This window comes from Panthera onca, chromosome A2, assembly GCF_046562875.1.
Source record: "Panthera onca isolate mPanOnc1 chromosome A2, mPanOnc1 haplotype 2, whole genome shotgun sequence".
NCBI classification, from domain to species: Eukaryota; Metazoa; Chordata; class Mammalia; order Carnivora; family Felidae; genus Panthera; species Panthera onca.
The window spans coordinates 31,552,159-31,578,710 of NC_138340.1; the positions used below are offsets into that span (position 1 = coordinate 31,552,159).

Genomic DNA, 26,552 nt, shown 5'->3' on the forward strand with positions numbered 1-26,552 from the left:
CCAAAGGCACGTCCCTGACAGCTGAACATGGCACGGGGAGGAATAATCTGGACACTTTTGACGACAAGTTACACCTCCACTCAGCACTATGGACTCCACGATGCCTTTGAGTCTGTTTTCCCAACCTCCTGTGGGCCTCGAGGGTAGAAATCTGCCGGGCTGTTGTTGTAACGAGGATTTCCCTGAAGCTATGTCAGTAGCAGTGAGTACTCGTAAAGGACACTGGATCAAGTTCAGCCACCGAAATTGCTTTTATCAGTGTTAAAGTGGTCTGGACTGCTTGCTACCAATCTGTGAGAAGTTTTTGCTTTGTTTTTTAACTTGCAGCACATCATGGAGCCGCTCTTTGAGTAGATTGGCTGGGGGAGAGCATGTCTTGGCAAAAGCATTACTGTAGACTTTCTCCTTTCCTCCTCTCCCCGTCCCAGGTGTTTTTCTTACACTGTCTTCTGTGGGTCCCTCTCCAGCAGTTAGGTACCCCAGCTGGAGACGCCTTCCGGAGGAGGGCAGAGCTGCCCCCTGCGCAGCCCTTCGCAGAAGGGCTCGGTCGTTAGGTTCTTACAGCAACGCTCCAGGATTGGAATACGGACGTTAGCGTGAGGCACCGGGACAAAATAGCCTGTGTTTTCCCCCAGCCTTTTGCAGGTGATTTGGGATAGAAGCTGTCAAGAGTTTCTAACTTACAAACTGGTTTAAAGCCATTGATGCCCAGAAAGCGAGTATATGACATTTTAGAGGCTTACTTTTCATGGTACAAAAGCAATTCTATGTGATTTTTTTTTAAGAAAATGCAAATGCAAACTAGTTTTGATAATGGAAAGCCAAATTTTGGTTGGGGAAGGGGGGGGGGGTGGATGAAATCACTATGGGGGGAATGTTTTTCCAAGATTTCCAAAGAGATGGAATTTTTTATCCTTCAAGTTTTCATGTTAAACAGTATGGTAGATTGGGCTGGCTGTCCTGCTCAGTCTCCCATTTTTAAAAAATTGCCTTTGTAAAGTGAAATTATTAGGATGCAGCAGAAACTGTCATTCACTAAGTCATTAATATACTTAATGTTTCCAGGGCACTCTGTGCATTACCCTCAGTCTCTGTGGATACTGTCCTGGGACTCTGTAAATTTCTGTGTCGAGTGCTCCCCATATTGTGTGTGTATCTGCACTCCCCTTCCTGTCCACGTGTTCATTTGGATGCCAGTGGGTGGGGAGCAGGCACCCAGGGAGGGGAGTAGGCAGAGGTGTACGTGTGCCCATGCACAGATGCTGTGACGCATATAATAGTGTCTCCCCGACAGACCCTCCTTTCTGGGGATTAATGCCAGCCATCTTCCTGAGAGAGATTTGGAGACCTTCGTGGTTATTCGTTTATTTTTTTTGAATACCCCATCCCAAAAGACAGAGCTTAATATGTTAAAACGTCATTGCTTAAGAAGGTATCATTGAATTTGGGGGATGAGCTGGGGCATTTTAACTGGTGATTCCACTCTCACAGCTCCTGAAACAATAAATAACCCAGGCACTTGTACTTAGAAGAACACACAAAGTTGCCGAACACCACAGGGTAAATTTCCCAAGGCTCTGATCATTGTTCTGGGCAGAGCCTGGACAGAGCAAATCAATGCATCCTTTTTTTCCCTACAGTTTTTGGGTTACAAACTTCAGTTTCAGGGAATTTCAAGTCAACAACACGTAGAATGAATAAATACTTGGTTACCAGCCTAATAATGTGAATTGCTACAGAATTACTCTTATTATGTAAGACAACAAAAACTTTATGCAGATACTTTAGCTATAAATTGATGTAAACTATTGATTTTTTTTTTTAAAGGAAAGGGAGAGGAGTATCTTGTTCACTTATTATGCAATCAGTAAATATTTTTTAAAAATGATACTATAGGAGAGCTTATTAAGGAGAGTGCGTGGATGGGCCAGTTTGGTGCAGTTAGGAGAAATCAGTCTGGTTGTTCCGTCCCAGTGGAGGGAGAGAACGGAGGTAAGGGGGAATCAAAACGTCTTTAGTTGATTCCTGGGTAACAAGTGCAATGGGGTATGGGTAGAATTTATTTTCAGAGCCAAGGGGACTTGATGGATATAAATAAAGTTGCTTTTAGCAATGGAATTTATAGACAGATCATGTTGTTCCGAAAGATGTGAATAGGACCCATGATAGCAAGTTGATTCAGAATTATGTAGATATTTAGATAAGCGAGTGTTGATCATTTGATTTCTTAGACTGAGGTTTTAATTGAATTTCATTATGTCTCCCGGTAGTACACAGATGATCGGGATTAGGAAATTAGCCATTTTGGATTCTGCCTGCCACAAACAGACCTATTCTAAACAGTGCTATTAAATTTTAGACTGTTCAAATATTTTATTTTCTCCTACAACTACTTTTTATTATAATGAACAATTAAGACCATTTAAAACACGGGAGTACAAGTATTTTTTTGAATTAAATTAACTTGCAAAAACCAAATTTGCAGTGGTTGGGTTGTTTCTAGACAGACTTTGGTATCAATTTAAAACCAAGATAATTTTTATATTCTTTCCAATAGAATTTCATGACAACTCCTGCAGTTTTCTTAACCTACAAAAAAAAAAAAAAAAATGTGCTGCAATGATGAACAAAGAATTCTACAAAACCTACTTTTGTATCTTTATTTTGGAATTTCTTGTTCTATTATAAATATGGAAGTATCCCTATTTCAGAAGACATATTTTGTTAAAAATGAATTGTACATATTTAAATATGTATTTTTGCACAGGTCTTTTTTTCTGATATCCTGTTTTGGTACAATTGAGATCATCTAGTATTTATTTATTAATTAATAAAAGTAAATACCTTTTTATAATTTGAAGTGGTTCACTGCCAAGCCAATAGTTCTAGAACCTGCCTCCTTTACAGTTTAAGGGATGCCTCTGTTCTGTGAAAGTCTTGTTGTCCCTTTTCATGTCTCGGGAGTGGATTCGTACAGACGAAGTGGGCATTGCTTCTCTCTAGTTGCCTGATTTCCCGATAGACTACATGTAACTAAGTGACACACTGCTTTTCTTTCGTTAGTGTTTTGTGTGTGTGTGTGCATGTGCGTGCGTGCGTGCCTGTGTGTGTGTATGTGTACGCTCTGAGCACATGTGTGTTAGTCTGTGATGTGGTTTCAAACTAACGGAAAAAGTGCCTGAACCTAGTTTTAAGCTTCGACAGATTCTTTAAAAAGACTTGAATGTTCAGTTGAAACCTTTGGAGTTTGCTTTTTCCACCTAAATATTGTTTCTAAAATTTTAGGGGAGGGGTTGAAAACCACCGATGCTGGTAATTTTATAAGGTATTTTAAAATTAAGGCCTTTTGGTTCACAGTAATTCAACTGGTGACGTATTGCCCGGTGGCAGCAAGGGTTACAAATCTGTTTTGTCAGCCAGCAACTTAGATGATATATCTGTTTTGTTATTCACTCATGAAATACAGAGTTTAAAATAGAATATTTAAAATATTTTCTATTCCAAAAATATAATACAAAGTACCTCTGAAAACATTGCAAAATGTATAATTTGAAAAATGTAACTTATAAAGGCAGCTGTCTTCCTGCGAGAGTTCTGTTGCCAAGGAATTTCTTACTGTCTCATTATGTCCGGGGTGGGGAAGGGGGGGTGGGAGGGTGGGGGGCTTTGGAAATGATTGTGAAAAGTTTCATTGTTTAACAGAAAATAATCATTTTTACATTTTGTGCAAAACATTTTACATTTTCAGATCATTTAAATGAGCACTACATACTGTCAGTGTGAATGTAGGGCCTTGAAAAGCATTTTGCTGTTTTTTTTGAGCTTGGTTATAAAAGCAATCTCCTGTGTTGAAATGTGTGAATAGTGTGATAATTTGTACACATAATCAAGAGCATCTCAGCTGGACTTCGTGTTGGCTGCTGTATAGAAACATGAACAAATGTCAAGGGATAGAAAATTACTTTGGATATTTAAAAGAGAAGAAATATATAGTCTATTTGTTTTGTAACAAGTTTCTGTAAATAAAATAATTTATACTATTTATAAGAAAAGGTTGTGCTTTGCTTTATGAGAAATTAGTTTGTGGAACAAACATGTTACTAAATGGGCAATAAAATTAGGACTTCTCAATAAATAAGGCTGGCTGCATGAAATATTTTACATGTTTCTGCCTCGTGATCCTAAACCCCTTTCAATCCCGTCTGACTTGCATTCATTTTTGGCATCAGACCCCCTTGTGAAGCACCTATGTTTACCTTCCCTTCTGTATAAGCTGAGTACTTGTGAGGGCTGAGGATGTTTCATTCTTGGGCACAAAGCTTTGCTTCGGAGCAATTGATGACTGGGTAAACTGTGAACACTACTGCATTCTTGCCCTGCAGGTTTGTCAACAAAGGAAAGTCGATAGATTGGGAAACTCGTTCTCTTTGTGCTTGCTTTTGTGTAAATGTGATGGCGTGTGGCCGGTTTTCCGTTTGTATCTTGAGGTAAGTTTTGTATCCATGGCTAGTCCGATCTCTTCCTTGCTTTTACGTACTTCTTCCTTCACCGGCAGTGCAGGTACATTTTGGTATTATTCAGCGCACAACATAAACTTTTTGTCTCTAGAAATTGGACAAGTTTGACAATTTACAAATCATTCTAAAAAATTAAAAATTATTTTTGTTGCTTAAGATAACAAAGGAAGCAACTGATTTGTGTGTTGAAGAAAATGTCCAGATACTAAATGGAGTGAGGGTAGTTTCAACCCCCACCACACCATGGACTTCCCATTCCCTCCTTAGATCAACCAACTCCTAAATCATCCCTAAGAAGCTCCTTTTGCCTTGGGCGTCCTTCTTCAACTTTCTGGGAGGAGGTTCACTCAATTTTTTTTTTTTTTTTTTTAAGTTTATTCACTTCGGGGAGTGGGAGGAGGATCTCAAGGAGGCTCTGCGAGGTCAGTGCAGAACCCGACGCAGGGCTCGAATTGGTGAACCACAAGATTATGACCCGAGCTGAAATCAAGAGTGGGACACTTAACCAACTGAGCCAGCCAGGTGTCCTGGTTCACTCAATTTCTTAACGCTTTTTTACTTCCCTTCCCTTGCAGGTAACCTGGCCGTGAATAGCAGGAGATGCTCCCAATGCAAGGAAGGGGGGTTGGCAGGAAGGCAGGGTAAGGTCATTCTCGGCAGAGGGAGCAAACTGGGCAAGCATAGGTGGGAAGAAATGTGGAAGAGAGATCCATTCTAGGTGAAGCTTCTGGAAAGGAGGGGCTGAAGGGTTGCAGAAGTCGGTACCACATTGTCAAGGACCTTAAATGTCATGGGGCCTTCATTCTCAGGGACATACCGTTTAACCAAATGTAGCTGTCAGCGCCCCGAGATTGTCAGGGCCCAGAGCCGGTGTGGTGCAAGTGCCAAAAGTCAAAGCCATTTCGATCTTTGCTGAAAATCCCTTTTTCTTGCACTTCCCTCTCTTTTGCCTTACACACCACCTCCTTTACACGTCTCTGCCTTGTCTCCTCCTCTCTGCCTCTGCCTATATATATATATATATATATATATATATATATATATAATTTATTGGCAAATTGGTTTCCATACAACACCCAGTGCTCATCCCAACAGGTGCCCTCCTCAATGCCCGTCACCCACTTTTCCCTCTCCCTGACCCCCATCAACCCTCAGATTGTTCTCAGTGTTTAAGAGTCTCTTATGGTTTGGCTCCCTCCCTCTCTGTTATTTTGTTTTCCCCCTTCCCCTCCCCCATGGCCTTCTGTTAAGTTTCTCAGGATTCACATGTGAGTGAAAACATACGGCATCTGTCTTTCTCTGTATGACTTATTTCACTTGGCATAATACTCTCCAGTTCCATCCACGTTGCTACAAAAGGCCATATTTCATTCCTTCTCATTGCCAAGTAGTATTCCATTGGGTATATAAACCACAATTCCTTTATCCATTCATCCATTGATGGACATTTAGGCTCTTTACATAATTTGTTGTTGAAAGTGCTGTTATAAACATTGGGGTACATGTGCCCCTGTGCGTCAGCACTCCTGTGTCCCTTGGATAAATTCCTAGCAGTGCTATTGCTGGGTCATAGGGTAGATCTATTTTTAATGTTTTGAGGAACCTCCACCCCGTTTTCCAGAGCGGCTGCACCAGTTTGCATTCCCACCAACAGTGCAAGAGGGTTCCTGTTTCTCCACATCCTCGCCAGCGTCTATCATCTCCTGATTTGTTCATTTTGGCCACTCTGACTGGCGTGAGGTGATATCTGAGTGTGGTTTTGACTTGTATTTCCCTGATGAGGAGCAACTTTGAGTCTCTTTTCATGTGCCTCTTGGCCATCTGGATGTCTTCTTTGGGCCCCCCTCCTCATCCTAATCAAAGAATTCTCCTTTCAGCCAAACCTACAGTCTTCCCCACCTTACCCCACTGGCTACTCTGTCAGTCCTTTCCTTCAAGAAAGAAACTCTTGCTTCCGTTGCTAATGGGAGTTCTTTAAACTTGTCTTTCACCTTAGAAGGCTGTGATTTTTTTCTCAGATGGTAAATGAGGTCACGGGAGTATATGAGTTTACCTAAGAAAAATAGGCAGCTATTAGATTTGGCTCATTATTATATTAAAATAATGCCCATCTAGGGGCACCTGGGTGGCTCAGTCGGTTAAGCGTCCGACTTTGGCTCAGGTCATGATCTCGCGGTCCGTGAGTTCAAGCCCCGCGTCGGGCTCTGTGCTGACAGCTCAGAGCCTGGAGCCTCTTTCGGATTCTGTGTCTCCCTCTCTCTCTGACCCTCCCCGTTCATGCTCTGTCTCTCTCTGTCTCAAAAATAAATAAACGTTAAAAAAAAAAAATTAAAAAAAATAATGCCCACCTAGTTGAATGCCTGAAATGCCCATCAAAGCATGTTGCAAACAGTATCACTCACAAAGCCTCTCTAGAGTAGGAATTTTGATCCTGTTCATATGGATGTGAAACATCTACGAAGTTAAGTGTCTTGCCTACGGTTCCACAACTCCTGGTGACGTCGCCAGGCTGTGAATTCAGGCCTATCAGATTGTGGGTTCTTAATCTTTTTCTTTCTTTCACAGATTACAAGAATCGCATGAAAGGAGTTATGGATTCTCTCTGCCAGAGGCACAGACGCACCGCATTTTATGTTCCACTTCCAGAACTTCACAAACCTGAAGGCCGTCCTCCACAGCCCAGGGATAGAAGAAAGCCCACGATGAAACTTGGGAGAAAGAGTGTATTTTGGTGAAGACAGATCGGTAAAGAGTGAAGTAAGCAGCTCAGGGAAGGCAGGGGATGAGGTGGAAATGGTTTCGTTAGAAGTTTAGACAGACAGTTGACACCCCATCGTCATTAACCCCTTTGTCATTAACAACCCCGTAGTCAACCCACTCAGGTAAGGTTTGCATTTCCTCCTCCCTCTTTCTCCAGGATAATTGGAACAACAGGTACTGGTTGAGTGGAAAAGGTAGAACTTGAGCAGGGCGCTCAAGCAGGGAGCAAGGAATTTAAGGCCTGTGAGTGAGGGTCTGGCTCAGTCCATGATGATGGGCTTGATTGGGTATTCAAGGGATAGAACCAGAACTGTATTTGTAATCACCCTCCCGGTAAAGTCTCCTGATCCCCCTTCCAAGTAACTTGTCTGTGATGAGACAAGTTAAGTGATTTGTTCAAAGTCACAAAGCCAAGTCCACGTTTAATTTAGTGTGGCCGTTAACGGAAGAGGGGCTAACCAAAGCGGATCCGGATTAAAGAGTTAGGAGGGTGGCACAACACCTTAAGGACAGGTCAGGGAACAGACGGGTCAGATGGTAGGGTCAGAGTCGAATAGCAGGTTTCGGTTTTAACAACAGAGCTGTTCAGAGGTGCTTGTGATTCCTGTGTCCTGGGAGAGAGAGACTATGGCAGAGGACAGAAGTGGCAGGGGAGAGAGCCCTGGAGGAACCGTGAGGCGAGGCTCTCACTGCATAGGTTGCCAGTTTCAAAGTCGTCAGGGTTGAGAGGAAGACAGAGCCAGCTGCTCGGTCTGGCGTAAATAGGCTGGAGAGCTTGGAGGTCTAAAGGCAGTGAGCACAAGTGAGTCGGTGGCATTGTAGGTGGTGAACAGCTTCAAAGAGAAGCCATTTTGAATGAGGGTGGAAATCCTAGGGCCAGGAGAGAGCAACAGTCTAGCAAACAGTGGGCTGCGTGTTGGCCCCAAGTTCTGCGGTATATATGAGGGAACAGCCCTTAACAGAGGACTTCAAGAGAAGCAGAGTCCTCAGAAACCAAACGCAGAGTTTTATCAGCCTCGATGTTACACTAATTGCAGAGACCCTGGAAAAGCGGGCCTCTGGTGAACTCCTAAGGGGGTTGGCAAAGTTGCCAGGATGCCACGTAGTGGCAGTCCTGACGACGTGGTCACTTCCCTGAGGCGGTCTCAGGATTTAGAACTGCTGGACCGAGACTGATCACGGAGTGGCCCATTGCCCGCCCTTGACTTTTCACATGCAGTGTGTACTGGGAGGTTTATGGCAGAGCTTTCTGAGTGACAGGAGGTAATCCTCCCCCTTGACCGTGTACTTCCAGGTTACAGTGAGCTGGACCAAACTTCTACAATTCTTGGTATCCTTTGTAGGTCTTCAGAAACACAGTAATGCAAACCCGTGTTCTGTCTGTGCCTTTGGAACCCAGGCTAGTGGTTATCTAAGCTTTTCATGTTTTCCAAATAGGGATTTAACTTCATTCCCCCATGGCCATTGTGCAGGTGGTGGGTCTCCTACAACTTATAGTTTGTACAGCATGAGGAAGGTGAGAGATTACCTTATCCCCCTCTCCCCCCGACCCCCATCATGGAGGAAGCTAATATTTCAAGCATCAGCCATTAATCCTCTTTAAAAGATAGGTTGGTGTCACCTGGGTCGCTCAGTTGTGGCTCAGTCGGTTAAGCATCCGACTTCGGCTCAGGTCATGATCTCATGGTTCGTGAGTTCGAGCCCCACATTGGGCTCGGTGTTGGCAACTCCGAGCCTGGAGCGTGCTTCGGATTCTGTGTCTCCCTCTCTATCTCTGTCCCTCCCCCACTCGCGCTCTGTCTCTCTCTCTCTCAAACATTAAAAAAAAATTTTTTGAGAGCTCGGTTAAAAACAGCACCAAGGATTAATTGAAAATTATACAGTTGGTTTGCTAATGATCAGTAACCTGATCCGTTAATGCTTGGTCAGGTTATTAAAGACTAAATGCATTCAATCATAAAGTGTGTACAGTATGGTGGGGGGGAGGGTAATGCAGGAAAAACAAATTCACATGCCACCAGGGCCGGCAAGCAGAAGGCAACAGGGAAGGCCAAGTGAACCAGGCCATGATGGAGAGTATGTGCTAACCATTTAGCTTGACTGGCAATATGAGACTGGAGTTAGCCTAATGTGTCCATTCTTCCAGAGAAGCTAGATAGGTGATTTCTGAATTATGTTTTCAATTTTTAGATGGTGACCATAAATTATTATTTTTTCTTGAAAACTTGGGGGGTGGGGGGGACAGCGGTAGCATCGCAGTTTGTAGGTGACCAGTATGCAAGTTTGTATCATCAGGAGGCATCTTTTGCCATCCTGATTGGCTTTGGTGTTTTTGAACTTTTTGATCCCCACCTGTGGGAAACATGAACTTGGACCTAAAATTTCCTCGGCAAGCTTTTTATCAGATTTAAAATACTCTGTCAATAAAGCAGACACTAGCAATCCACAGTCCTATTTGGTAACAGACGGAAGTGTGTTAAAAACATAAGTTTCGGGGCGCCTGGGTGGCTCAGTCTCTGTTAAGCGTCTGACTTCAGCTCGGGTCATGATCTCACGGTTCAAGAGTTCGAGCCCCACTTTGGGCTCTGTGCTGACAGCTCAGAGCCTGGAGCCTGCTTTGGATTCTATGTCTCCTCCTTTCTCTCTGCCCCTCCCCCGCTCACACTGTCTTTCTCAAAAGTGAATAAATGTTAAAAAAACATGTTTGGTGAGATCAAATACAAAAATCTCGCCAACTGTCTATCCTACAAAAGTTGGCTGAGGTACCTCAATTTATTCATCTTACATGATAACTTTCTACTAAACACTCAGATTACTGAGAAATGCATTTTAGTAAGTTGCTGTTGTGTTTAGTGCTGTAGTGGTGTTTTCACGTAGATGAGCCACATAAGCCTGATTTCTCCTGCACTTTACAAATGAGGGGGAATAGGCTAGGAGAGATGAAGGAGGTTATTTCTCCCAACATCAGGTGGCCAGTGTGAGGGCAGCTGGGACCAGAATTGGCGTTTTCTAGCTTTAGTGTCAGTCCTGTTTCTCCCACAGCCTATGGCCTCTTAGAAAGAGACGGGTTGGATGCCAACTTTATTTTCACCTCCAGATTACTTTGAGGTATAATAGTATTTATTCCACTGGGATTTGTAATTACATAGAATAACTTGTGAACATTATGTAACAAAGGGTCCAATTTTCTATTAAAAACTACACATACAGGGGATTAGAAATGGAGAGCATCAAAATGGTGACCGGAGCTGCCTCTCTAGGGTGTGGAATGACAAGGCAATCTGCTTTAGTATCTCCTTTTTTTTTTTTCAAGTTTATTTTGAGAGAGAGCACGTGTGCATGAGTGGGGGAGAAACAGAGAGGGAGAGAGGATTCCAAGCAGACTTCGTGCTATCAGCTCAGAGCCCAGGTCGGGGTTGGAACCCACCAACTGCAAGATCATGACCTGAGCTGAAATCAAGAGTCGGCGGACACAACCGAGCCACCCAGGAAGGTGCCCCCCCCGCCCCACCTTGGTATCTTGAATTTTTTTTGCAATGAGCATATATTACCTTTTAGAAAAAGGAAAAAATGGACTCTTCACCTCAAAACTGTATTGTTTCCTTCATCTGTAAGGTAAGTTATTCTACTAGACAGTTATCAGCTACTAGAGTTGTGACTCTCCCTATCCTGAACTAGATGGCATGTTTCTTTTAGCTTAGCTTGTAAGTCATCCTCACCTCATTTTATGCAGTTGGGCTAAAATAGTGAAAAAAAAAAATAAAATCAAGTACATTGAAACCAAGTGGGGAAAAAGAAAAGTGTTTTGGGAACTCCCTCTCTAGACCAGGGGTAAGTCTAAGCCTTGAATGAAAAGCCAGAACCACTCTGTGATCATGTCAGGCATGGCGATCTTAGAGGTGGGAGCGGAGGAAAAGGGCTATTTTAAGAAACTGACATTTCAATCCTTTTTTTTTTTTCCCTTTAGCGTGCACTGCAGTGAGTCAGTTTGCTATGAACAGAATTCTCTTTAAATGGACACAAGGAACACAGTAAGTTCTCAGTGGGCTACAAGATGTTGGATTTCACAAATTGCCTGGATTTTCAGGATCCTGGGTTAAGAGTACAGTACTTCTATTCACGTTTTCTTCAAGAAATTATAGCGATCATTAAGGTTTTGTAAGTAAGCGTTTTTGGGAATCCGTTAAGTGGATATTCTCAAATGCGTGAGGCATGTCCAGCAATTTACTAGCCTGCCACCCACCATACAGCGCCTGCAGGAAGTAGACTTCTGTCGGAGCACAGCTCTGGTCACGTCACCGGCCCCCTTTATTATCTGTAGTTTCCTTGCACGTTTATCATGAATGTTGATTTGTGTCAGTTACCATCAATTGAGATGTTTTCTCCTCTGTCACTGAATCATTCTGATCACAAAACACCACCATGCAAACTAAAAAAGCATACTTCTCTCCCCGTTTACAGTAAAATGCTACTTCAACTCAAACGGCTGTTGTCAAACTCAGAATTTAAAAAAGCTTCAGATCAACCCAGACTCACTCTCTCCCCACATTTCTCATCTTTCAGCAAATTCGGCTCCCGCTATGGACCGTGACACTTAGAAGGTTAAGTCAAATGGGGTCATTCGCTGCTTAAAACCTCCAGTGACTTTCCATCTTTCTCCTAGATATTTGCAGGTTCTTCCTCTTTCTTTAAATGTCACCTTAGAGGCCTTCTGTGACACCCCCTAGGAGAGCTCTTCACGCCCTAATTCACTGTCTCGTTTATCTGGTTTTAGATTTCGTTTTCATCGGGTTTTAGATTTCGTTTTTCCTAGCACTTCTCCCCATCTGACTCACAGGGTTTATAGTCTAATTAAGAAAAAAAAAAAATAGAACATCTTTGTTTTCCTTACTGTGGTGGTTTGTTGGGGGAAAAACAGATCCCATTGCCAATATCGACATAGGTTGTTGGGTTTTTTTTTGATCAGTGTTCGATGAGAGTGGTATATTCTGGACTCGAGGGTTAGGCAGTTACTCCTTTGGAGGAGACTACCATGTCTTCTGTGAGGGAAAGCTTGAGATGCATTTATCTGCTGTCTTTGGTGTACTACATGGGACACGCGGTGTTTACTTATGGACCATATGGAATGTATTCTTATTTATTTTGATAGACTCCCAAGCAGCCCGTGCAGAGCCCCAATGCTGGGGCTCGACTTCACAAAACCGCAAGATCATGACCTGAGCCGAAACCAAGAGTCGGTTGGTTAACCAACCGAGCCACCCAGGTGTCCCAAGTATGTACTCTTCTTCTAAAATTCAGGAGACTTTTGTATAAAGCTCAGATTTGAACTCCAGCTCTATCGTCTCTGATTATCAAAGTGGCATTTTAATATCACCAGCCTCCATTCTTTAAAAGTAGGTATTAATAAGAAAAAAGTAAATCGAAAGAAACAACAATGCAGTGTTTATTTTATACAGTTGAACTGGGCACATAGTAAAGTAAGCTATAAAAATTCCAAATAGTTATCTCTAAAGGAAATCCTTGGTTTACATGGTTTTACATATTAATTACTCTGGAAAGTTTCTGAACTCTGTTTAGTAGCAGATCTCCTTTCTTGATAGTTTCTTGGTACTGCCAGTTCTTGCTATCAGGTCTATAAATAAATTCAAGAAAAAGATGGCATTATTTACCAGTCACATTACTCCACAACAGTAGTCGGCCTGCTTTTAAAAGAATGCCCCTTATTCTGATACACAGTGATACACAAACTTAACAGTACCTGTTGGTTTCCACTATTTCATTTACTTTATCTATTTTGCAGTGTAGTCTCCCTGCAGCAATAAATCTGGAGAGTTCCCTATAATCAAGAGGGGGGAGGGGGAAAAGGCATTAGTGTTAGCCTTATACAGAATTCTTAAAAAACATAAACTGCCCTAAATACATGTTTCCACTCTCTCTCAAGGGGACATTTAGTTTGCTTCCAGGCTGAGCTATTGAATACGCAGTAGCCGAGAAGATCTTGGCATACTGCAGGCTCCTCTGCTGAGTACGAAATTTCCTATTTAGTGAATGAAATTATTTGTAAGCACATCTTTAAAGCTCCAAAGAAAAGCCTGGAGGGACAGAAACAAGTGATACAACAAGAGCAGATCATGCTCTGGATTTTCAAAATCCCTTCTGAGCATGGAGGTGGAAAAAAAAAAGCTGGCAAATTATTTTTAAGACCTAAGAAGATGCCAGGCTAAATTAGGATCAGGAATGAACAGATGATATTAGTCTGTTGTGAAAAAGGTCTTTCGGAATACCTATACAGTCATGACCCCAAACCTCAAACTGAAGCTATCTAGAACATGGTCAGACGGGACTAGCATTACCAGAGATCGTCTACCAACACAGAGGGAAAAGTAAATGCTTACAGATGTACAAAAGCTGAAGACTTTGCAATGCTACCCAAGAGAATAAATGGAAAGATGACTTCTTTAAAATAATCTACTTGTAATAGAACAGCTCAATTTAAATACAAAGTATATGACATATTACTTTCCCAGACGCTAAAACATCCTGATCCTAGCATATGAACACCAACAAAAAAGAGACTGAATCTTAACAAATCTCTGACAAAAGTGCTGAGAATGGTATTAAGGCAACTAATTGTGACAAATCCCAGAAACTCTATTTAAAAACCCCCTGATAAACCCGGTTATGTAAAGAGAATTTCTACATAGGATACCATCACCAAAACCAAGTCACAAACTAAATGACAACATGGACAGAAGATGTTGGCAGTGTAAATTACAAAAAAGAAAAACCAAAAAAACCCACAGATCAAATGGCTCATGAAAATGTGGGCAAAGTTATATACACAAGGAAGATCCATTTTACTCATTAAAAATGCAAATCAAAGCTGTAATGCCATCATACTGGGGAGAAGAAAGTAATGTCTCCCACTTACAGAAGAGCGAGTGATATAATAAGATGCAAAGGAACTAAACGTTATTATTGAATCTTGGTATTAAGAGTGAGAAAGAATTAGCATTTTTAATAAGGAAATGTATAATTTCGGAAAATCTGGTTATGAGCTTCAAAGAGCTTGAAAGCTGAAAAAGCTATGCTATTGGGAGATAGGTACAGACAGATACACAGGTGGCACACTTACTCTCCCTCAAAAATCTATCTGATCCAACCACTGGTCTTTTTCAACTTTTTTGGGTTGTCTAAACTCACTTGTGTTCGTTTTGCAAAGACTGAAATAGTTCCATTTCCAGAGGCAGCTGCTAACCCATTTACAACTACTACTCTGGCACTGAGGTTCACACAGAAAATTACACCAAATGTAACCACCGGCAGCCTTAATGGTTGCACCCAGATCCGGGAACCTCTGAAAGCAGCTCTGACTTACACACAAGCTCTAGACACAAACTCCAGAATGCCCTCTGCTGAGGTTAGGACAGACTGCTCAACCCCAGAGCCTGACCGTGGATGCCCAAGGTGCTTGTCACTCCCAGCACCCCCAGATTTCAGAGCCTCACTTACCTGTGCCTGGACTGGTGGGGCAGACTCCTCAGTCTGGCATTCAGAACCCTGCTTGTCTGTTTCTGAACAGACACACCCTCCTAACACACCACACCCTCCTACATTTTTTGTGCTGCTGCTTCCACCGAGAAAGCCCCCTATTCCTTACCTTCTTAGGGAAACCTTAAAAATGCAATGACCTCAAGTCTAAAGGTGCACAAGGAGCCATCTGTGTCCGTTTCTCAGGCACTTGAATTACACATACTGACTCCCAGGTATGCTCATTCTGAACTCTACACCCCAAGAATAATCTGGGCGCAGCTTCCCTGCTGTTTACAACAAAACTTAACTGGTAAATCCCCAGGTTTGCATGCAGGTCCCATTTCCCTGCTTTAGATCCAAACCACCTGTCCTCTCCTCTGTGCCAACCGAACACATCCCACGTTTGCTCGTCCTGCCAGCAGGGAGTATTTTCCCAAGCCTGCAGCATGGTGCCACACACACAGAAAGTATGCAGCAAGGATGAACGGAGTACTTACTGAACAAATAACCTAAAAACCAGATTTGCATCCCAGGTTTCAAGCAGAAGACCTACCAACACAAAATGGTGTAATGCAGATCACGGGTAACCTTAAACCTGTCAAGAGAGTAGTGTTTACTCAAGTAATGGCTCCTTCCCATTCTCCAACAATATCTAAGGAAGTGGAAGAGTGATGGAGAATTATGTTCAAAATTACTAATTCAGACCCTTCTTAAAGGGAGGAATAAAAAGGATCCAGGAAGGGGTGCCTGGGTGGCTCAGTCCGTCAAACCTCCGACTTCGGCTCAGGTCGTCATCTCGCGGCTTGTGGGTTCAAGCCCCGCCTCCAGCTCTGTGCTGACACCTCAGAGCCTGAAGCCTGCTTCAGATTCTGTGTCTCCCGCTCTCTCTGCCCCTCCCCCGCTTGTACTCGGTCTCTCCCTCTCTCTTAAAAATAAACATTAAAAAAAAAAAAGGGATCCAGGAAAAACCCAGATGTGAATTGGGTGTCAGAAATTTATTTCTAGGTAACAACTAGAGCTCTGTGTGTACATACAACTTTTGCCTTTAGAGCCGGCCTGCAACCATGAAGGAAAAAAAGTCACATACCATCTGAAATACACCATCCAGAACTCAGGTCATCATAGTAAGTTGAACACTGCAGTATGTCTAATGGCACATTCCTGCTGTTCTGCACCTTATCCACAATGTCATTTTGAGCCTCAAATAGCCTCCAAGTAGCGAAGGCTGGATCACCTCCGTGGCACAGTTAAGAAACTGAGGAAGGGACAGAATCAGACCAAGGCCACATAGCTATTCAGTGACAAAGCTAGAAGCAGCCAGGCCAGCCCTGGTTTTGCATGCACTACTCACCACAGTAAGCCACCCCTTCCAGTGAGTCCTGAACAATCACATTCTTAACAGACACCCCCCATTCCAGGAACCAACTCTGCTGGGCAGTAGTTACCAGATTGGAATTTCACAGACTAGTTCAATTCAGAACTAAAACCAACCTAGGCATACCAGCCTTCTATTTTGGTAACAATAATTTTTAAAATGCAAACAAAACAATCACTGCCTTTTTTCTTTCAAAGGAAGAGTATAAGGGGATTTCTGATAGTGACAGCTCAATAGAGGAGCTCAGGTCCTACTGAAGATCTGTGTCTCTCACCCAGATGTAAACATTACCTCCAAACAAGCCTATAAGCAAATATGCATGCTGAAGCAAGTAGGGATGGAATGTACGGGTGGCTAAACTTTACTTTGAAATGTTTGAAACCTAGGATATACAGATACAGAGTAAACCAGATACAACAAAATGTTAACGATACAATCAACACCGTAACCCCTTAGCATTTCCTACAGATTTGAAATTTTTCATAATAAACCAGAAAAATCCAACCCCTAAAATGAGAATGTTCTTTTTTTAAATGAAATATAGCATGATTTAACTTTACCATCTTGTTCATTGTGGGCCACTGAAAACTATCACCAACGTTTATAAGACCTGTATTTGGGAAGCACTGATCCAGATACTCTAAGGACAGCACATATTCTGAATGTGTACTCCTCCCACACCCTTGTCCAGGCCACCACCTATTTCCTCCATGAGCTACTGTACTGAACGGCCAGCTCAACTAGTCTCCCTGTCCCCTTGCAGTCTAAGACACAGCATGAAAACGTATCACTCTTCATGCGTAACATCCTCCAGGGGCTTTCCACAGGGCCTAGATTAAAACCAAAGCTCCATACCATGGCCTACCAGGCCCTGCACAAACAAATACGTATCTGCCTGACTCTCCCACAGCTCCCCACCCCCCCCCCCCCAACACTACCAATACACTGCAGCCAAACACATCTTTCTGTTCCATTGTCTCCGCAGATTCATTTCTATCTCAATTTACCTTATGTATTGATTTGCCTACCAGCTAACTCTCCCCATATAAAGAGTATTAAAGCCCATAAAGACAAGGACCTGGAACAGTGCCAACCACAGCATAAAGGCTTAGCAAGTATTTGATGAATCACTGATTCAAGGGCTAAAAGTCCCATTTTTAACAACTAATGTGACCGGAATAGCAGCAGTAGCCAAAAAACCTGAGGCATTACCAGAGACAGTAGGATCTTAATGTGAGGTCTAAGAAAGGCATCAGAGTCATTACTATAGCAGCAATGTAGTCCACAGAGAAGGAACACGATACTATTGTAGTAGTAACTGGTCCTAACAACCTTTTCGCAAAATCACTTAACCTCTCCACAACTTGATATCCCCATCTGTTACTAAAAGGGGCATGTCATGAAGGCAGAAATGACAGATGACTGTTTTGATAATATTTAGAGAAAAACTCACTTTTTTTTTTTTACAATTGAGGGAAGCAACGTCCATTGAGAAAATGTACAAGTTGACACATAACTTCAAGGGATCTACATTAACATAATTGTTAAACTTACTGATCAATGAATTCCACACCAACACCAAAGGCTTCTGCCATATAGCCAAGAGTTAATGACCTATAGGATTCCAGCAGCTGGCTGTATGCATGAATTCTCATTTCTCTTACATAGTATCGATAATGAGGAGCAAAAAGCCAGTCCTTTTTCATTTCCTGTTCCACAACAGCTGCAACAAATAAGATGACAAATTGTAAGAGAGAAATCAGAGACCATGTTTATAACATAAGAATTAATAGCTTTGATTCTAAGGAGCTCTCAGAAGTCACTAAAAGTGGTTAAAATATATATATGGGATATTAACGAACAATCCACACAAATTATTTTACTACATAACTACTATGCATCACTGCTCTGAAGAGTAAGGACACGGCAGTAAACCAAAAAGCCAAGACCCTGCTACCACAGAAACTAAGTTTTCAAAGAAAAGAGATAAATGAATATACAAGACATTCTTAGTAATAAATTCTGTGTAGAAAACAGAAGAGCGACGTAACAGTGACTAGGAGGCCTTCCTGTGGTTTGGGGTGGACAGGGAACCCCTCTGAGGAAGTGGCCAAACAGCAGGAGGCACAGAGCAATGAAAATAATGCAGAAGTCCCAAGGCAGGAAGAGCCCAGCTCGGCCCAGAATAGAAAGGAGGACAGATTCAAAACACAACAACACAGAGACAGATATGGGGAGAAGGAAGGTAACCAAGACCAAAAAAATAAAAAATATACTTATGTTTCTGGCTTTAACAAGATGCAAATCCCTGGAGAAGGAGAACTGTTTTGTTTTGTTTCTTGGTTTGGGAGGTTTTTTGGAGACAGGGAAAGGGAGATTCACAGTGTTCATATGGATTCCCCTTTTAGACATCCAAGTGAAGATATTAAGGAGACATTCAGGCATGGGTCTGGCGCTCACTGGAAAGTTTGAGGCTGGAGACATGAATTTGGAAATCACTGCCATCCAGATGTACTTGACAGAATGAAGACAGGGACAAGAGCAATGACCAAGTCTGAGGCAGTCACTAAGAGGTCTCACAAAGGATAAGGTGGTAGGTCTGGGGAAAACAAAGGTGTGTTATCGTTCAAGAGAACAAAGATGCGGGCATGATGCAAAGGAGAACATCATGTCCTTTGGTCAACATCAAAGGAGAGAAGGCTGAGTGAAGCAATGCGTGGTTTAGCAACATGGAAACCAATGGCCCTATAACAAGATAATGCTTATTCACATGAATAAAATAAATGCATAAATATCAAGTCATTATGTTGTATAGCTTAAACTTACACAATATGTCCTATCTCCATAAAACTGGAAAATACAGCAAGAAAACCCAGGGAGGAGACAGGGAATCTAACTGTTGGTCAGGATGGGTCATATCCATAAGCCTAACATAAAACATCTTCTGTCATTTATGTGCCATTTAAAAGAACACTGAAGAGTTAAATATAAACCATCCCTGGAAACAAGAAATGAATAAAATATCAACATAATTATTTTCCTCCTCTCAGACTGGTTAGCAGTACGGGGGCAAGGGGCCAGGCTCTCTTAAAATGATTTGAGAGTAGAAATGGTTTATACATAAAATAAATCCATGGGGACACAGAATATAGTCAATAATGTATTAACTTTGTATGGTGACAGATGGTAACAAGATTTATATGGTGATCATTTCACAATGTATATAAACATCAAATCACCATGTTGTCCACCTGAAACTGACATTGCATTTCAGTTATACTTCAATAAAAAAGTGTAAATGTAAATTGGCAGAGTATTTCTGGAGGGCAACAGTGATAAGATGTATTGTGTTTATACTTTGTAAAATTCACTTTCTTGGGTTTCTTCCTAAGGAAATAAGTGGAAATAGAAAAAATGAATTATAAGAGAATGTTCAAAACAAAGTTGTTCACAATAGGAGAAAACTGTAAACAGCGTAATTTTTCATCAGTAGAGGATGGATTATGGCACATCCAACACGCTGAAACAGAAGGTCTTTTAAGAGGGTAACCAGAGGGGCGCCTGGGTGGCTCAGTCGGTTAAGCGTCCCACTTCAGCTCAGGTCACGATCTTGCGGTCCGCGAGTTCGAGCCCCGTGTCGGGCTCTGTGCTGACAGCTCAGAGCCTGAAGCTTGCTTCCGATTCTGTGTCTCCCTCTCTCTCTGCCCCTCCCCCGTTCATGCTCTGTCTCTCTCTGTCTCAAAAATAAATAAAACCTTAAAAAAAAAAAAAAAAATTAAAAAAAAAAAAGAGGGTAACCAGAACGTCCAAGCAGCTCCGCGTGTTTGATTTGCCACCACATATGCAGTGTCTGATACGTGACAGCTGCTTACAAATACTAACTCAATGACCAACTATTTTTATAGAGACATGAAAAGATATTCACGTTATACTGAGAAGAGAAAAAAAAGCGACTTAGGAAACAGCATGTAAAATACACCCACATATGTTTAACGATGGTGTTACATGCTTGTATCTGTGAACACAAATGTCCCTGAAGGACACATTTGAAACTTGAGAGCAGTAAACACCTCTAGAGAAAGGACCCTGGCAAGCATCAGTTAGGGAGACCCATTTTCTTCTTTAAATAACATTCTTTGAAATTTCTCCATGCGTACGTACAACCTTGGGTTTTTTGTTATGCTGTTTTCCATTTCTTCAAGTATGTTTGAATGAATAAAAGATTTGGAAAGATCTATAAAATGGTTCTCTCTGGAAGAATTTGATGAGTGAACACAGGTATGGATGTGGGAATAGGATTTTCTCTATTTTTAATTTTAAAAACAATCATATATTACCTAGAAAAAGATGCAGTTTCCTTTTTCAAATGAAATATTTTAAAGCACACTCTATAACCATCTGGAGAAGCAAAAAAGGCTCATAAAACCCAATAAACCCTACATGTCTCACTATACTAGAGAAGAAATGATACAAATAATGACTTTGTCATCAAAAAAATTTAACCATTCTGTCTTCTGCATCTAAAGTATCTGGGCAACATATTAATCTGGTACAGATAAAAACTGTTATCCACAATGTTTAAATAAAAGACTGATTAGGGATGGGGAGCGTAGGAGGAGATTAATACCTTAACCAGTTTCCAAAGCCATCAATTTCATATACGATAGTATTTTTTCCTCACTTTTCTCTTAAGTTATTGATTTAATTAACGCAACAGACATTTGTACAGAGCACTTACTAATATACAGGCAATGTACTGGTAGTCAAGTTCATTACAAAGATTAAAAAAAAAAAAAACTCCCAACAATTCTAGTTGGAAGAGACAAACTAAGAAAGAACCACAAAGTCATGTGCTCTTGTAAAAATGGGTCGTATGACCAATAAGCACACAAGAGGTTCAACATCAGACAGATCAGAGTCAGAGAAATGTCAAAACCACCAGATAGCACTTCACACCCACTAAGATGTCTATAATCACAAAGACAGTAACAAGTACTGGACGTGAGGAAACAAACTTGCACACGCGGCTGGTGGAGACTTGAAATGATACAGCTGCTTTGGAAAACAGCTTAGCAGTTCCTGAAATATTAATCAAAGAATTACCACATGATCCAGGAGTTTCACTACTAAGTACATATACACACGAGAGAAATGAAAACAAAGGTCTGCACGAAACACACACAAATGCCCATCACAGCCAAAAAGGAGAGACAACCCAATGTTCATCAACTGATGAAGGGGTTTTAAAAGTGTAGTATATCCATACAATGGAGGATCATTCAGCCATAAAACTAAATGCAGCACTGGTAGATGTCACAACAAGATGACCGATGAAATGGGCAACAGAAACCAGGCACAAAGTGCCACATATATGTGACGCCATTTATAGGAAATGTCAGAGTAAAAATATGCAAATCCATGGAGATAGAAAGATTAGTGGTAGCTGGGGGAAGAATGGGAAGTGACAGCTCAATGCTTCCAGATTTCCTTTCAGGGTGAAGATATTTAGGAATTCATGACGACTGCACAACTTTGTCCAATAAGGCCACCAAATTTTACACTTGAAACAGGTGAACTTTATGGTATGTAATTTATTTCTCAGTAAAAAAAGAGGAAGGGGCATGAAATAAGAGCTCCTCAGGAATGCAGGGGAGGGATTCATTCTGAAGAGGGGAAAGGCCCCACATTTGAGCGCAGTAATGACCAGGAGACCCACAAGCATAAAAAAGGAAGAACGATAATTCTGCAATACAATCCTGTGTGCAAACACATCTGAGTATGCATGAGAAGATGAAGCCAAGCAGGAAACGCATCATGGTAACGGCCCTGTTCCCACGTCACATTAGGTAAGTGACATCAATTCTCAAAAAGCAGCCTAACTTTTAGTGCATAGAGAAAGCACTCCACAAACATCAGGCCAAAACCCACTTCAAAAATCGAACAAGCATTAGAGTCCCATCCCCACCCTTAACAATTCTCGTGAAAGCTATCTATTGAAGCAAATACTTTCTGGAATTTGCTGCATAAGCAAGAAAATGTATCAATGCCAAGTTCTTCAAGTTTCAGGAAGATCATTTAGGAAGGACCTTTGGGTTGACTTGATGCAAGGCAATTTTTTTATCATCTTAGTATTTGTGCTCAACAACAGAAAACCAAATGACCACAAAGGAATGGGGACGACAGGAAAATCAAGCAGATTTGGGTAGGATCATTTAACTACTTTTGGAGGGATACCACAAGTACTTTCACGAAATTATTTTCTCAACTCACAGCCCTTGAAAATGATTTGCAAATCAGCCAAAGATTTACATACTGCATAAAGAATGACTCACAGTTGAATTCAAGGCTCAATTAACATTAACCCAACAGGAAATGAAGGATTCCCTCACATCTTTCCCCATAAAACTCAATACTTGTAACTGACTATGTGCTCACTTCTGACTTCTACCCCCTTAAGACTCTCAATCAGGGAGTCTACCAAACTTCCTCATCAGAGGGCCAGACGGTAAACATTTTGAAGCCACTGACAGGCACAAAGCCCTCTGTCACATATTCTTCTCAGTTCTTTAAAAAAAAAAACAACATTTTGTTATTTTTTTAGTTCTTTAAAAAAAATTTTAAACGGGTATCTGGGTTGCTCAGTTGGTTAAGCACGTGATTCAACTTTGGCTCGGGTCATGATCTCACAGAGATGGAGACCCGCATCAGGCTCTGTGCTGAGCTGATACCAAGGCTGCTTGGTATTCTCTCTCCCCCTCCTGCTTGCACATGGGCACTCTCTCAAGATAAATGAACTTAAAAAAAAAGCTTTTTTCAAACAAACCTTTAACGGTGTGAACATCAATCTTGCCTACTGGGCTATACAAAAACAGGTCACAGCCTGCTCACCCCACTCCCTAAACAAAAGGGGCAAAACATTAGCCGCACCGATCAAAGACCAGCAGCTACCTGCGCAGTGTTTTTCACATATATAAAAAGTCACCTTAGTTATCTGCACACCGAATCAGGATTAAGACGAAGACAGACAACCAACATGAGCAACTGAACTCTATCCTTACCTAATGACTGGAAGAAAACCGAGTAACGACATTCATAGAGGGAAAACAGATACTGCCGAACTGCCGGAAGGCTGTGCAACACCTCCAGGATCTCTGCTCCTTTAATCACCTACAAATTAAAAAGAAACAAACACAAATGTGTGCTTTCGTGAGTACTTAAGTTAGAAAAGCAGTGAGTAGTTTTTAAATAGGAGTATTAAAGATGTAGTCGTTACCTTTTCCCGGAGATCAGGTCTTTCTAAGGCAATCATGCTGACATAGACAGTGTAAGTCACAAAGGTTTTATAATCCATAAGTTCATAGGATGTAAATGTTGAAACTGTGTCAAGGAAGAGTTCAGCTGCCTGTTTGAAATCACGAATAGCCACACAGTAAAGACCTTGATATACTTTTAGGCGGTTTCTCCTGTCCCAATCTCCTCCTTCCTCTATTAAGCTATAAATAAAAAATAGTAAGGTCACAATCTGGAAATAGACAAGGCCACTTTTTATCAATTTTGTGTTATTTTCAAAGAGAAAACAACAACTTGAATCAAAAAATATTTAAAGAAGATATTTTACTAAATAAGTACTTGAATTATTTGACCAATTTATTAGTTGTAAATAAAAGAGGCAAATTTCTCACATCGGTTTCTTATTTATAGCATAATTGAGAGAGAATATATCCCCAGCATTAAAGAGTACCTTTTGGCCTTCTCTGTGTTTCGTGTGATGAGATCATTATCCATATAAAATAAGCCAATCCTAAGAAGATAAAACACAATATCCAGTCGGTGACCCAAGGCCACGGTTTTGTCATATGTCTTGCGAAAGGCTGTCAGAGCACCCTCCTGTCAAGAAAAGCAAGGCAACAGGTGAGAAAAGTTGAAAGTTTCAAAAACTATCAGCTGTCTGGAATTTTCTTAACAATGGGTAGAAGGAACAGGTAGGAGCAGGGATAAAATAACTTAGGCATAAACTGATAATTGTCGAAAGTGGGTGATAACTACATGAAGGTTCATTGTACTTTTCTCTCCACTTGTACAAAAAATACATCAAATATGCCTAAACATATATTCAACATTCTAAAAAATAATGTAAGAAAAATATTCACAATTTATTCACAATTATTTCAATATTCTTTGCTCCACATTTTCAGTACTTTTCCTCTTAATTATACTATACTTTATTGTAAATGATCACACTACTTAAAAGGTTAATAGAAACTTTCCCTAAATCATTGTCTATGAAAGTACAAAGGAATGTTTATTTAATTTTATGTTAAAGCACTGTGGGATGAGATTTTTTTTTTTAAGTTTATGTACTTTGAGAGAAAGCATGAGCTGGGGAAGGATGGGGGAGTGGAGGGAGAAGGGGAGAGAGGGGAAGAGGGGAAGAGGGGAAGAGGGGAAGAGGGGGAGAGGGGGAGAGGGGGAGAGGGGGAGAGGGGGAGAGGGGGAGAGAGGGAGAGAGGGAGAGAGGGAGAGAGGGAGAGAGGGAGAGAGGGAGAGAGGGAGAGAGGGAGAGAGGGAGAGAGGGAGAGAGGGAGAGAGGGGGAGAGAGGGAAAGACAGAGAATGAATGAATGAATATCCCAAGCAGGCTCCACTGCCAGCTGGAAACCCAACGCAAGGCTCAAATTCACTCACCGTGCGATCACGACCTGAACTGAAATCTAGGGCCAGAGACTTAACTGACTGATCCATACAGGTGCCCCTAAGATGTTTCTACTGCTTTAAAAATACCAACGTAAATACAATCATTTGTCTATACTTGGTACTTCTTTTTTTTCTAGTGTTTATTTTTGAGAGAGAGAGAGCATGAGCATGTGCACAAGACGGGGAGGGATCCCAATGAGACTCTGCGCTGACAGCAGAGTCCGATGTGGGGCTCAAACTCATGAACCCTGAGATCATGACCTAAACCGAAGACAGGGGCTTAACCCATTGAGCCACCCAGACACCCCTATACTTGGTACTTCTTAGTATGTGTCTGGCCTTGTTTTATGTGATTATAAATTACACCTCTTAAATTAATAATAGGGGCTAGCAAGACAATGGGCACAGCCAGCACTCAGATCTTGGTTTCTAAGTACAACTCCCTTCCCACCCTGAGAAACAGATGATTCCAGGTTTGGAGAGTAAAAATAACAGGTGAGCCTGTAACATCCTCTCATATGAGAAAATAAGGATGACCAATGAGATGTCAAACAAAAAAAACCTTCTTGAAGGAGTTTCCACTAACCCATCTGTAACAAAATGAGCACCATGAAAAATAAGGACTGTAGTCAATGGTAACACAGTGAATAATAAAAATCCATTAAGTAAGAGTAAATAACATATTAAAAATGAGAGTAGGGGCGCCTAGGTGGCTCAGTTAAGTGACCGACTCATGATTTCGGCTCAGGTCATGACCTCAAGGTTCCTGAGTTCAAGGCCCGAGTCGGGCTCTATGCTGGCAGTGCAGAGCCTGCTTAGGATTCTCTCTCCCTCTCTCTTTGCCCCTTCCCTGCTCACGCTCCCCCCCCCCCCCCCAAAATAAGCAAAAACACATTTTTTAAAAATCAGAGTAAATGGGAGGGAAAAAATGAAAAGTTACTTAATAAGCATGGAAAATGATAGGAGCACATCACCAAGGGATAACCCCTGATGTTGACTCAACCGTGTCCTTGTTGAAACTCAAATCCAGAATCAACAGCTTTAAGTTGCTCACTCACGCGTAATAACGTACCCTCTTTAAAACCAAAGCACATCACACAACTGGGAAAACCACACAAACTATCAGCTATTTTTACACTCTTCTGATTTTTCCAAATTTTTAGTGACCACATATTACATGTACAAGAAGAAAAAACTTGTTTTAAGCCTAAAATAACAATAACTCTTGTCATTAACATTTAAGCACTCTTTGCCGGGTACGAAGCTAAGCTCTCTGCCCCCATCTTTAACCCTAAGTACGAACTGTCATTATCCCCATTTTACAGATGAGGAAATGGAGGGTCCAGTAAATCATAATTACTGAAACCAGAACTCTAACCCGGCCCATCTGATCCAAGAATCCACACTATTACACTTTTTTATACTGATGCCACGACATCTGTCATCTAAATACTTCAGGAGGCACAACTTAAAATTAATGACATTCAAAGCCCATCCTCTTACCCACTATTAACACAGCTGCTAAATTAAAAATTTAAAAGATCTAACACCTGTAGGTATTTCCTCTCGTGCACTGACGGGAAAGAAACCAGGTTGCCTGATATGTGGAAGAACCGGCCATATATATGAAGTTACAAAAATCCTTCCCTGTCCCAGCAAAGTCATTTCCCAGAA

General features: G+C 41.5%; 2 protein-coding genes across 6 annotated transcripts in view; one reads left to right on the top strand and one right to left on the bottom strand.

The window, feature by feature from the left end:
- The window catches only part of ATXN7 (ataxin 7), a 104,183-nt gene extending 90,346 nt beyond the window's left edge, over positions 1-13,837 (top strand). For 3 of the 5 annotated variants that reach the window (XR_014137261.1, XR_014137263.1, XR_014137264.1), the window contains 3 exons: positions 1-10,892; positions 11,245-11,312; positions 12,427-13,837. Coding sequence is in view for 1 of the 5 variants with exons in the window: in XM_060631494.3 (XP_060487477.3) it covers positions 1-18 (18 nt within the window). In the remaining 4 variants the exon portion in view is untranslated. The other 2 variants (XR_014137262.1, XM_060631494.3) reach the window with 2 other exon arrangements.
- PSMD6 (proteasome 26S subunit, non-ATPase 6) overlaps positions 12,697-26,552 on the bottom strand; it is a 15,885-nt gene continuing 2,029 nt past the window's right edge. Inside the window, exons 3-8 of the mRNA XM_060631504.3 lie at positions 23,927-24,072; positions 23,459-23,678; positions 23,244-23,352; positions 17,740-17,908; positions 13,036-13,113; positions 12,697-12,909 (exon numbers count right to left, since the gene is read on the bottom strand). Of these exons, the coding sequence (XP_060487487.1) occupies positions 12,813-12,909; positions 13,036-13,113; positions 17,740-17,908; positions 23,244-23,352; positions 23,459-23,678; positions 23,927-24,072 (819 nt within the window). The 3' untranslated portion in view covers positions 12,697-12,812. The remainder of the gene's footprint in view (positions 12,910-13,035; positions 13,114-17,739; positions 17,909-23,243; positions 23,353-23,458; positions 23,679-23,926; positions 24,073-26,552) is intronic.